The sequence below is a fragment of the Notothenia coriiceps genome, unplaced genomic scaffold, assembly GCF_000735185.1.
Source record: "Notothenia coriiceps isolate Sejong01 unplaced genomic scaffold, NC01 NC01_scaffold00032582, whole genome shotgun sequence".
Lineage (NCBI taxonomy): Eukaryota > Metazoa > Chordata > Actinopteri > Perciformes > Nototheniidae > Notothenia > Notothenia coriiceps.
Window position 1 is genome coordinate 5242 of NW_011365283.1, and position 12191 is coordinate 17432.

Consider the following 12191-nt stretch of genomic DNA (forward strand, 5'->3'; position numbering starts at 1 on the left):
CCGTACAGGTTAGCTCTGAATGTTAGCGAGGCTTGCTAATGTAAACAAAAACGAGATTACGTCCAAAACACGTCAGGCATTGTTTCTGATAGCAACTCTCTGTGGGTCCTCTGTGCCGATTTGACGTCAGATTGGCAGCAAATCTGTATCCGCTCGTTGTACCCCTGTTTTTAAAGGATTTGGGTACGGAGGAAAAGAGAGAGGGTTTTATTTTCTGACGCTGCGTGAGTTCCCCGACGCACCGGGGACACGTATTTATGTATAACAGCATCACAAAGTACATTTTGCGTGATTGGTCCCCTTTAATGTATATTTTCTTGTGTCTGACGCGTTGTGAGAATGAACTTGCATATTTACTTGTGTGCGCAAGCGTGACACGCATTGCAGACCGCAAGTTAACCGCAAGTTTACCTTGACTTTCTAATGCTTCTAATGCCATTTTTGCCGAGGTTCAAGGCATTGGCTACAGACAAACAGTGCCATTTCTCCCACTAGTTCAAGCCATCATACTGTATGTATGTATTGAATGTGTGTGTGTATACAGGCGCGCCGTTTACCGACAGGCAAGTGCTTGGACCAGAAGGGGGCCCCCAAATAAAGTAGATTAATCCAATCAAATCCAACTTTATTTATATAGCACTTTAAAACCTCCAGACCAAAGTGCTGTACAGAGAGATACATAAAATATAAAACCACACAGCTCAGCTCACAAAACATTCAATAAATAAATGCATTTAAAATAAAAGATAAACACAAAACAAACCAGAATAAATGTAACAATTTCAAAATAAAATGTTCTTTAAAAAAAAAAAGAGAACAAAAAAAGATTAAGAAGGTCCACAGCAACGACAACATGGAACACCCTTTAACTTACTGCAACGACTTGTCGGGAAACCCCCCCCAGGCATTGCGCGCCAAAACTGCTTCTTAATTTCAGTTTTGTTGTTCCGCTCGGGGGGGACGGGACTTTACTGGCATTGATCCGGACCGTTGACCTTGTATAAGATTCACAAGTGGACCTTTAACAAAAAAGTTTGAGTACCCCTGGAGTACGCCATCAAATGTCATATCGCTTGTTTTATGACTTTTACTCATACCATTAAAATGTCATAGTATAGTACAGTACCGGTATATCTTTTAAAACCATTTCTTTAAAAACCTCATATTAGGAGGTCATCAAACTGTCAGATAAAATGTTCTAGTATGTATGCAATAAAAACAGGATGTAATGGTTTGTCATAAACGTATTGGGGGAATTAAGCACCGTTGACTCAAGGCGTGGTAGAGCTCGATACATGACAAAAGGATTAAGAGGAGAGGGAAATGTGTTAAACTAAGCAACCCACCTTCAAACACTTCAGGAATGACTTGACGCTGTGCATACTTTAGAAACATTTTTATTAAAGTATTTTCAATACAATATTTTCTAGTCATCTGTCACATCTGCAAAATGAACACAAGTGATCATCAGTTTAAATCTACAAGGCCTCAGAACACAAGTTAGTAAAAAAGAGAGCGATCAGCGGAAACACAGAAACCTCCTTCTGTCCGTGACACACAGGTCATACTTTACAGGGCATCATCAGACTAGGTCTGAGAAGATGGGAATCTTTTCTTCCTTTTGGAGTGTTGTTCTACCTTTCTCTTTTTGTCAGGCTACAATCTCTTCAACAACAACAACAACGGCTGAGCAGATCTGGTTTATTTTTAATAATAATCACACTTTCAGGGGAAATGATGAAGAGTAGGGAGTCGGTCTGGAAGCACAATTGAACAGTTTGCACTAATTCTGAAAGAACGGTTTCTGATTTCACACTTTATCAGATTTGCTTAAACACAAGTGTTTGATGTCGTCACCTTGTAAAGATCAAGAAATACTCACTGTCCTGAAAAAGACAACTTAAACTAACATCACTGACAGAAACAAAGAGAGGAGACATGGGGAAAAGGCAAACAATTACCAGAGCTTCATTGATTCAAGAACATAAACACACAAGAAAGAGAAATCAAAATAAAAGTGCTATTCTAAAGTGTGTATGGCAGCTGAGAGGCTGATGTGGTGTTTAGCGAGCAGCTGACACACAAGTGAAGCCCAAAAACATTTTAGGTGACTTTAGCAGCTTCTACCCTAACCCATAGGAGGGTTGGGTCCCGAGGGTTTTCTGTCTAATCCACTCACTCCAGATTCAGATCCTGTCTCATCTTCAGAACACTAACCATTTCCAGACTCCCTCCCCCTGCAGCTGTCTCACTAACTAGCTCCGCCTCCCTGCCACCTGTCAGTGTGTGTTTAGGGCGTGGTTGTTTTTCTGAGTCTGTTTACTGGCTGCTCCCTTCCTCCACCTCCTCTTCCTCCAGTTCGATCAGAGGAGCGTGCCGATTGGCCTGCGAGCCCTCGCTGAAGAAGACCCTCTTGATCACACCTGCCTTAGGGGCCCGGATCGTGTGCTGCGTAAACAGAAACAACTTCAGTACAAACGCAGCAGAGTGTGTGTTAAATGTGAAATGGTAGAGCGTGAGCGTGTGTGTGTGTCTCACCTCCATCTTCATGGCGTTCATGACCATCAGTGCGTCTCCGACAGCCACCGTGTCTCCGGCCTTCACCATCACCTGAACACAGCACAGAGTTGTTTTGGACAGAGGACACTCACTCCAGAGGATACATATGTTCATTTCAGGCAAACAACAACACTCAGTGGTGTCCCCATAAATCAAATTAAGGATGAAGACATTTGCATTTATTTCCCAGGTTGACTTGTTGTTAATCAGAAGGAGTGCATTACAGTGCTTATACAAACAACAACAATGTGTGTTATAATCGTCATTTATTCTATTCTGCAATTTCTATTTGAGAAAAAGCAGAAGAAGAAGAGGACTGAGCAGCTACAGCTAATTATTATAACAATTAAAAGTGTATCCTCACCTTCTCTATGGTCCCGGTCATGGGGGCCACCGCTCCGCCCTGGGCCCCCGCCCCGCTCACAGCAGCCAGGTACTTTGGGACAGGCACGGACACCTGGGAGCTGTCCTCCTGCAGAGAGGAGTTATAACATCTCTTATTTGGGGAACTGAACCTGCAGTAAGTCAACTGTAAACAGGGCCAGCTATCTAATAAACACATTTTAAATAGATTTATGAGTGAGAAACCATATTACTTAAAAGAGAAGAATGATCAATTGTTTAATCTTATGTGTTGCTACATTTACTTTAAGGGTTCCGTTTAGTTACCAGGTAAATCAAACCACTTAATGATGGTTTCCAGGATAATGCGACAAGCGTTTTTCACCTTTTTCTGAATCTAATGGACAACAAGTGTAATTCCTGAACTAAATAATAGGCAGATTAATCGATATAACAAACATGTATAAGAACAATTTGAATCGAAAACCGAAAGTGTTAATGCTTAAAATGTGCTAACCGACATGATGAGTAAAAATAAAAGTAGAAGAATGTGCAGCTACATGAAGGCGACTCCAGTTAGTGTTGGTAGGACGTACCGTGGAGAACAGATGCACCGTGCTGTCCAGGATCACCAGTTTGGGACGAGACTTCACGCCGTTGACAGAGCAGTGGAGGAACGACGCTCCACCTTCCAGCTCCACCTCCCCGGTCACATGGTACACCTCGTCGCCAAGCTGAAGGATTAAATATGTTAACATCACATGAAGGTTGAAAAACATTCCATACAGTTAATGAAAGGGATTTGCTGTTGATTCACCCTACTCTTTACCTTGTTCCTTAAAAACAACCACAGTGGTTTTAGGATTTAAACTCAAAAGTCCAGTTTTTCCTCTGGATTTTGTAAGAGTATCTCAAAGCCGTCATTAGTGAGAGGAGTTCAGGTACTCAGTTTCCTGATAAAGATCACTTTCAGATTGGATTCAAAAGGTCCAGAAAAAGCTAATTAGTTGCCCTTGATTCAGATGATTCTGTCCAACTGTTATTCCTGACGGCCATCAGGCATGCTCAACATTCAAATGAAAAAACGTTGAATTAAAGGAAAGTAAATCAAACTCATCATAACAATTTGAGCTCCAGCTAGTATGTCATAATACCAAAAGGTGAACTGCCACTTTGATAAAAAAACAAAACATGATAAGAGAGATTTATGATTTGAGATACAGGACACACTCTAGCTCACCTGCATTGTGTAGCTGCCATCTTTGCTGTACCCAACAACCACCTCCACTTCTAAAAGACAACAAAAACAAGAAGAAAACAGGTTTAAGAGGAGGAAAGTCATTTAAGGGGGCCTCTAGCTAACCATCATCACTGATTTACATTTGGCCTTTTGCAGTGACATTTAACAGGAACCCTGAATAATGAATATGAGCAGGGCTGCACATAACTCGTGCGCAGGTGCGCATTTGCGTACCAACATTGAGAGAGGGAGAGAGAGAAGAGAGAAGAGAGGAGAGAGGAGAGAGGAGAGAGAGAAGAGAGAGACAGAGAGATTTGCGAGTTGCATTTGAACTCGGGGCCGGCCCGTAGCACTGGCGTTATAACTTTTCGCCTAGGGTGCCAGATCTGGGGAGGCGCTGCGCTGGCAGCTCTGGGAGGGAAAACACATTTTTGACCGTTGGTGCTCATCCTAATTTTCGGCCTTGATGTAACAATATTCATAATTACGTAAATGTACCCTTTTCACCCCGGTTACATGTTTCATTTGCCTTGTACGATGGGCGCTGTAAGTGATGAAAATGGGGGATTTTGGCTTATCTGGCGCCCGCAGCTCACAGCCAAAGTGCGAGTGAGCGAGGGAGAGAGGGAGGGTGCACCGGTACCGGCTCTGTTGTTATTAGAATCTGGTGCTAGCTGCTTTAACGGATATAAGAAGAAGATGTGTTTACAATAATGTGGAGGGAGAGTCCTCTCCAGTCAGACTGAGAGGCTGATAACTACAGCTCAGTGAGGTAAAGGACTCTGAGTGTCTAGATAGTTCACTTTAGTCTAAGTTCAAACGGTTTGGTCACAATTTATGTAAACGCATATTTCCAAGGCACTCCTTTATAATTATTGGGATAAGGTTTGAAATCATTTCAATGTGTACTATAGGACAGTAACCAAAAATATCCTTTAAAACTGGAGCAAAACAAATGCATAAATAAATAAATGTTAAGGTAAAATAAGATATGAATGAACAACACAAATGAAATAAGTTACATTAATTTGTTATTGGCTATGGTAGGTTATTGGTTATGTTCACTGCATGTGTGTTCTGTGTTCACCTCTGCATGTGTGTTCAGTGCCGTGTGTCTGGCAAATAAAGTCAAGACCCCCTCAAAAGTTACGGTTTATTTCATTTTAAGGATGAGCACCACGCAACATCTCCAGGTGCTCCTTTGAGAACCAGGGCAAAAAAGTTATGTGCACCCCTGAATATGAGTTCATTACCAAACTGCCAGAGAAGATCAGCTCTGAACTTCATTATTCAAACAGTCATGAAACAGTGATGAGTCTCTGACTTTACTCATCAACATTTCCAACTTAAAGTTAAAGTAACTTATTTAAATCGCTTTGTAAGGAAATGAAAGTTAGAAAATAAAGTGTAGTAATCCTGCCATGAAAGTGCTGCAGTCCATAGAAAAAAACAAACAAATAAACACTATTTAAAAAATAAATAATGTAATGCATACGCTTGAGTATTTGCTCTTTTCCTTTGTCATAATAAATTCAATATATTTGGCATTAGTCTGTTGATGGGACCAAAAAAGGACGTTTTCTCCCTCTCTACTGTAACCCCTAGGGGGCAGTAAAGCCCACCATAGCCCTCTGACTTACTTTTGTCTCCCAGCTGTAGAGTCATGTTTCTGTTATACTGAATGTTGCTTCTCCAGCCACTGCTGGATCCGAACGGGGAGAAGGGGTCTAAAACAAACCCAAATCACGTTATTGCACCCTTTATATAAATGTTCAAATCAAACGTGGTAGATATGTGTTGTGGTGTTCTCCGCTCACCATTGGAGGCCTGTACAAACGCCTGTGTGTGTCTCTTCTCCTGCAGCACCAGGCCCAGGGCCGCCTGGCAGATGGTCTCCCCAGAGGGAGCCCTGGGAGCGGGGAAGAGGTCGGCGTAGTACTGAGGGATGAAGCTGGTCGTCACGTTTCCAGCCTCAAACTCAGGGTGACCGGAAAGACTCAGCAGAAAGTCAATGTTAGTGTTCAGTCCCACGATCTGAGGACAGAGGAGGCAGAGACAGTTAAATCACAGAACCATGACTTATTGTAGGCAATTTTGCATTTATTTGTTGTAACACTTTAGTTAACTGCTTTCATATCTTTTACACATCAACATGTGTCCCCTCTGTGGAAAGACATTCTGGAAGTTTCAGAAGAAAAAATTCACTCTTTTTGTCCTGATCCATTTCTATAAAAACCTGTCTGAAAATGAGCTGATCAGATTTTGGCTACTTTATGATGTCATAACGTTTTTTTGGCTTGTCTAACCATTAGCCAATCACCAACCAAGGTAACTCCCCACCTTATCACCTGAATCTCCTCCTAGAGCACCATTGTGTTCTTTTTAACCAAATATCTCTCAGAGGGGCGTGGGGAGGGGTTCCTTATTTTCATCTAAAGAAACAGACAGAGAATCAGCACTTTTGAAACAGGGCTGAAACAGAGGGGATTGTGGGATGCTGCAATGATCTGTTTGGTGTTTGGAGCCAAACACTTCAGAGACATGTTTTGTATATATCTGAGACCTATAATATATTGATGAAAAACAGTATAATATGGGACCTTTAATAGTTACTGTATTTGTTTCACAGGTTTAGTTGCACGACATGCATAGCATCATCTGACTGTGTGTGTGTGTGTGTGTGTGTGTGTGTGTGTCTTACATTGTATTGGCGTAAGCAGTACCGCAGCTTCTTTAAAGCGGCAGAGCGGTCTTCCCCCCACACCACCAGCTTCGCAATCATGGGGTCGTAATGTGGCGACACCTCGTCCCCTGAAAGACAAACGCACGATAAAGGGGCAAAAAAAGGATTTTATTTGTCACTTATTCAGAATGATTTACTCTAGCTCTTTATAGCTACCATGACCTTTGTTCTCTGTACGTTTAAATCAATACCGTTAAATCAGGCAACGTCATAAAGGACTCTAAATCCTGTATCGTTATATAAAGAATTGAAACCCTCAGTATAAAAACAACCAATCAGATCTTGACTTCTCACCTTCCCTGACTCCAGTCTCTATGCGTGTGTGTTGGTCTGCAGCCGGGGTGGAGAGGTGCAGCAGAGGCCCCGCCCCTGGGAGGAAGTCGTTGTTGGGGTCCTCGGCGTAGATCCGAGCCTCAAAAGAGTGTCCCCTCAGAATGATGTCATCCTGGAGGAGAGGCAGGCGCTCTCCTGCTGCCACCTGGAGGAGATTTACACAGAGTGTTGATGTGACTGAAAATGTAATTCCTTCAGATAAAAAGAAAATGTTTTGGAGCACATATTCCTCCCTCTTTCTTTGCTCTCTCCCTCCTGTCTCACCCTGAGCTGCCACTCCACCAGGTCGGTCCCAGTGATCATCTCAGAGACGGGGTGCTCCACCTGCAGCCTGGTGTTCATCTCCATGAAGTAAAAGTTGTGCTGGGCGTCCATTATAAACTCCACCGTCCCTACACAGGAAGACAAACAATACGATGTTGATACGCCGTGTGTTGGGGGTGAGGGGCTGTGGGGCGGTGTGTGCAGGGGTCTCACCTGCCCCTACGTAGTTGACAGCTTTGGCAGCTTTAACTGCTGCCTCTCCAAGTTTCCTCCGAACCTCAGGACTAATGTCAGGCTGAAAACAAAACAAGGAAATGAAAATACGTCAAAACATTCAATAATTGACACAAATATATTCCAGTCATCATATCTGTTTAAAACTATGGATAAATGCGAGAGGTTTACACTATAGCTTTTTATAGTCTTTTTTTAAACAAGTGCAGCAGTAAACTCCATAAACCTAGCTCACTAACATATTAAAAGAAAGACAGACACGTGTCCTCTACCAAGAAAGAAAGAAGAGTAGTAGATTTCATATTTTAACTTGTATATGTGTACACATGTATATCATTTTGTTTATCTGTGTGCGTATTCTTTATCCTGCAACTGGATGCCTAACGGGAGGGCTACCTCTGTATAATCTGTGCTTTCTGCCCTCCCGCTTCAAAAAAACACTTCATTTTTACCAACATATTTAATGACTTCATACTCTTTGGAATAGCAGAACCACTTCCTCTGATCCAACAATAAGACCAGGGGATTATTCCCGGAACATGTCCTAAACCTCAAGTCAGGTTCACTTCGGCTAATTGTAGCAAATCCACATTCAATTTCAAAAGAGATTTGCCTGTCAGTGTTACAATTACATTGAATGTATGTATGAGTCTGTATTGATTTAGCTCACCCCCGGCGCCTCCTCTATGATCTTCTGATGTCTCCTCTGGACGCTGCAGTCTCTCTCAAACAGGTAGACAACGTTACCGTGCATGTCCCCGAAAACCTGCACCTCCACGTGTCTACAGGAGACGGACACATTCAAATGTGAATCAATGTGTTAATAAGCATGGAAAGGTGGTCAAACTAGCACTAACTGATTGAGTCAAATGTATTAGTTATTAAACATAACTTTTACCTGGGATCCTCTACAAATTTCTCAACCAGCATGACATCATCGTTGAAGGATTTTCTGGCTTCTCGTCTCGCAGACTCCAACTGTTCCAAGAATACTGAGTCTGACCGTGCGATACGCATTCCCTGAACACACACACAGTTATTCCATGTTTTCTGAAGTTTCTTTGTCAAAGTTATTTAGGCGTTTTGGCATCCTCTCACCTTCCCTCCTCCTCCACGGACTGCTTTAATCATCACAGGGAATCCTATCTGGGCCGCCTCTGCTTGCAGTCTCTCATTTGATTGTTCCTCTCCATGGTAACCACCAATGATTGGCACCCCGGCAGCTGACATGATGTATTTGGATGTGCTAAAAAAGGAGAAAGCATTTAAAATGAGAAAAAGTTAACAATTATTGCTATAAGTGTCAAAGTCAATTTTACTAGAGCAAATTCACAAATTACATTCCTAATTTATTCTATTTATTTATTTTCTTCGCCTAAAAGGGACTTTATAGTTTGTAGAAATAGACTGTCTTTGGACCCTCAAAGCAGATCAAAAACCTCCACATAAAAGACTGGGGAAGAAACTTTAGTAAGAGTAAATGATGCCTCCTTTTGATACCACAAATAATGAATCATTCTAAATAACTGTGGAAAATATGAAAATGTGTTACCTTTTAATGCCCATGTCTCGGATGGCAGAGGAAGGTGGCCCAATAAATATGATGCCTTCCTGTTTACACGCCTCCGCAAACTCTGTGTTTTCTGACAGGAAGCCATAGCCAGGGTGGACAGCCTGCACACACAAACACACATGTGTAACAACGTCAAAGTCCCTTGAGATTTCAACGGGAAATAAGACGCAAAAGGAAAGGTTGATAAGACCTGAAAAGAATTATCTCCCATTTTATTTAAAATACTTCAAGTAGGGGGTTACTCACATGTGATCCAGACTTCTTTGCCACTTCCAAAACTTTCTCCATCGACAGGTAACTCTCCTGGGAGGGGGCGGGGCCGATATGATAGGCTTCATCTGCCTACAAAAAACAAAAACAAAGAGAAAATAAGAAAAAGACAAAGTCTGAGAAGCAGATGTGTACACATTCTGAAGACACAGCTTTTGCAAGACTTAAATCAGCCATCATCTCACCATGGCCACGTGCATGGAGTCTCTGTCTGCGTCACTGTACACAGCCACAGAGCGGACGCCCATCTTCTTGGCCGTGCGCATCACACGACACGCAATCTCTCCTCGATTGGCAATCAGCACCTTCTCTATCCTTCCCACCTCTGCAGAAAGACACAACAGACACTTTAACGATGAATAATGGACTACAATTTGACTTTACAGCAGTCAACACCTCACTAACTAATTCAAAACATTTTATAGGGCTTGCAGAAACCACTATCCAATCTCTTAAGAAAACAAATGTGCTACATACTGATCAAAAAAAAAAAAAAACTGTAAACAATTACAGCACAGACAATGGTTTGATCCACAGTGCAAACCAGATACTACAAATAACACATCAGTCAGATAACTAATCGGCAACTTTTTGAATAATCCAGTGTTTCCCATAAATTGATTTATTTGTGGCGGGCCGCCACAATTAAATATCGTCCGCCACAAATGGGTCTCATAATTTTTTTAAAAAATTGTTATTATTATTATTATTTTTTTTTTTGGTAGTCTAATGGATAGTGAAGTGGGCTGATGATCAGAAGGTTGAGAGTTCAAATCCTGCCTGGAACACCACTACTAGTGTGCCCTTGAGTAAGGCACTTAGCCCTCGGTTACTCCAGGGAGAATGTCCCTGTAATTGATCATTGTAAGTCGCTTTGGAATAAGGCGTCTGCGAAATGCCTGAATTGTAAATGATATTTTTGGGAGAATAAACCCCACAGATCCTCAACTCTGGTGTGTTTCACTCATTAACAACGCAACACAGAGCAACAAGATCGTTGTCAGTAGCCATGAACTCGCATGTATTATCTTATTTGAGGGGGGGGTGGATGCATGGACCACCCGAATAGGTCAAGGGGCCTTTGGCTTTTCTTGCCGGGGGGGGTGCTGTGCCCCCACAAATAGAATCAAATTATGTGGGAAACACTGTAATCAATGACTGGTTTTAGTCATTTGACAATAAAAACCCAATATCATCTATGCCATCAGCTTTATAACACTAGAATGATAATATCTTTGAGCTGTGATAAAAATAAAACAGGCAATAACTAATTGAATTGTTGGGACTAGAATTGTTCTCTATTTTCTTAAGTTTAATAGACTAAATTAAATAGTTAATTAAATAAGCGGCTGAAACAGTATCTTTTTTTACTTTAAATAAATAAACTCCCTGCAAAAGATACATAATGGCAATATATAATTGTGGTATTTTAGTGCTTAACCTCAGACCATGACACCATAACTGGCTCCCAGAGGGGAGAGCTACAGTTTGAATACCAACAATATAAACATCTGTTAAATTGCAACACGTCCCCAACTGAGCCATGATTCTTCATACATGTGCATATTTCCTCCCTCACCTCCTGAAACGAACCTCACGCCTCTTTTGGTCCATGACAATTTTCTGAGGAGAAAGATGACAACAACTTCAGTGCCATTCAAATCTCTGCATGGGTATAAAGTGCGGAGAAGATGCTAAATAGACAAAAAACTTTTTTTTAAAAAGCACATACAGTTAAGAAAACTGTAGTCTTAATAAATAGGCTGAATGTGATACCTATAAAAGACTAGTGTCACAGGTAGAAACACAACAGAGTGCATGGTGTACAAGCAGCAACATTAGCCATGCTAGCTGGCAGTTTGCTACCTTTATTTAACCTTGCTCGGCTCTTATCTGTTCCATTAGCTCGCATAATGGTGAAAAACCTATTCAACAACACGTTAAGATTGACGGTAAAACAACGTCCTGTTGTCATGTCCAGCCATCACGAGCACCAGCGAATAATAAACAAAGTGATGCGTAGCAATGATAGCTGCACAAATGCATCCATGTTAGCTCAGACGTGGAATAGCATTGCAAACTTGAAAGCTAAAAAAAGGTCAAAAAGATGCTAGTTTGTGTAACACTACGTAAGAAGAGCAGACTGCTTTAGGCAACATCACAACTGACTGAATTGCTTAAATATACTCACTGTGTGAATATCCTCAGACCCTGCAGAGTTGGGAAACTCAGAATAACTGCAGCCATAGCTACCAGCTGCTGAGGTGATAGCTGCTAGCTAACTCACTAAATGACCAGCTGAGGAGGAAAAGGCGAAGTGTTATTATATTAAACAGTTCATACACAGTTTGGTGATGATTTCAAAGAAGCAAACTACTCAACCGAACCATGAATAATATTCCGACCTTTTAAACAAACACTGGCACTTGTAAAAACAGCAATACAGGTCTAAATATCTGTACTATTATTTTTGACCTTTTAAAGGACTCGTAGTGACGAGGAGCCAATGAGAAAGAGGGATATGGAGGTGGGGAGGACGCTGCAGGGAGCACTTAGCGCCAGCAGAGGGCAGCGTTTCTCTGTCACACAGGTAGAGAGAATCCCACTTATAATACATTTAAAACATATTTTAT

The 12191-nt window shown here is 41.6% G+C and overlaps 1 protein-coding gene across 2 annotated transcripts; it reads right to left on the reverse strand.

The window, feature by feature from the left end:
• Nucleotides 1-1380: 1380 nt before the first annotated feature.
• On the reverse strand, nt 1381-12038 carry mccc1 (methylcrotonyl-CoA carboxylase subunit). 2 transcript variants are annotated; one of them, XM_010789164.1, is made up of 20 exons: nt 11964-12038; nt 11750-11856; nt 11138-11181; nt 9744-9883; nt 9535-9630; nt 9268-9389; nt 8814-8961; nt 8614-8735; nt 8386-8497; nt 7695-7776; nt 7482-7609; nt 7179-7362; nt 6843-6952; nt 5959-6175; nt 5782-5868; nt 4142-4191; nt 3498-3635; nt 2924-3031; nt 2539-2610; nt 1381-2448 (listed from the first exon to the last, which is right to left on the reverse strand). In XM_010789164.1, the coding sequence occupies exons 2-20, from the start codon at nt 11803-11805 to the stop codon at nt 2320-2322; spliced, it is 2145 nt and encodes a 714-aa protein (XP_010787466.1). In that variant the 5' UTR covers nt 11806-11856; nt 11964-12038; the 3' UTR covers nt 1381-2319. The 2 variants fall into 2 exon arrangements, with proteins under 2 accessions (XP_010787466.1, XP_010787467.1); XM_010789165.1 differs by having other exon boundaries at nt 5778-5868.
• Nucleotides 12039-12191: the final 153 nt, after the last annotated feature.

Bases quoted from the DNA above. Each gene is read 5' to 3' on its own strand.
- mccc1 (XM_010789164.1), bottom strand. From the start codon at position 11,805: ATGGCTGCAGTTATTCTGAGTTTCCCAACTCTGCAGGGTCTGAGGATA. The intron at 11,182-11,749 runs GTGAGTATATTT...CTTTCTCCTCAG, and splicing joins GGTCTGAGGATATTCACACA to AAAATTGTCATGGACCAAAA. The intron at 7,610-7,694 runs GTGAGACCCCTG...CTTCCTGTGTAG, and splicing joins TGTCAACTACGTAGGGGCAG to GGACGGTGGAGTTTATAATG.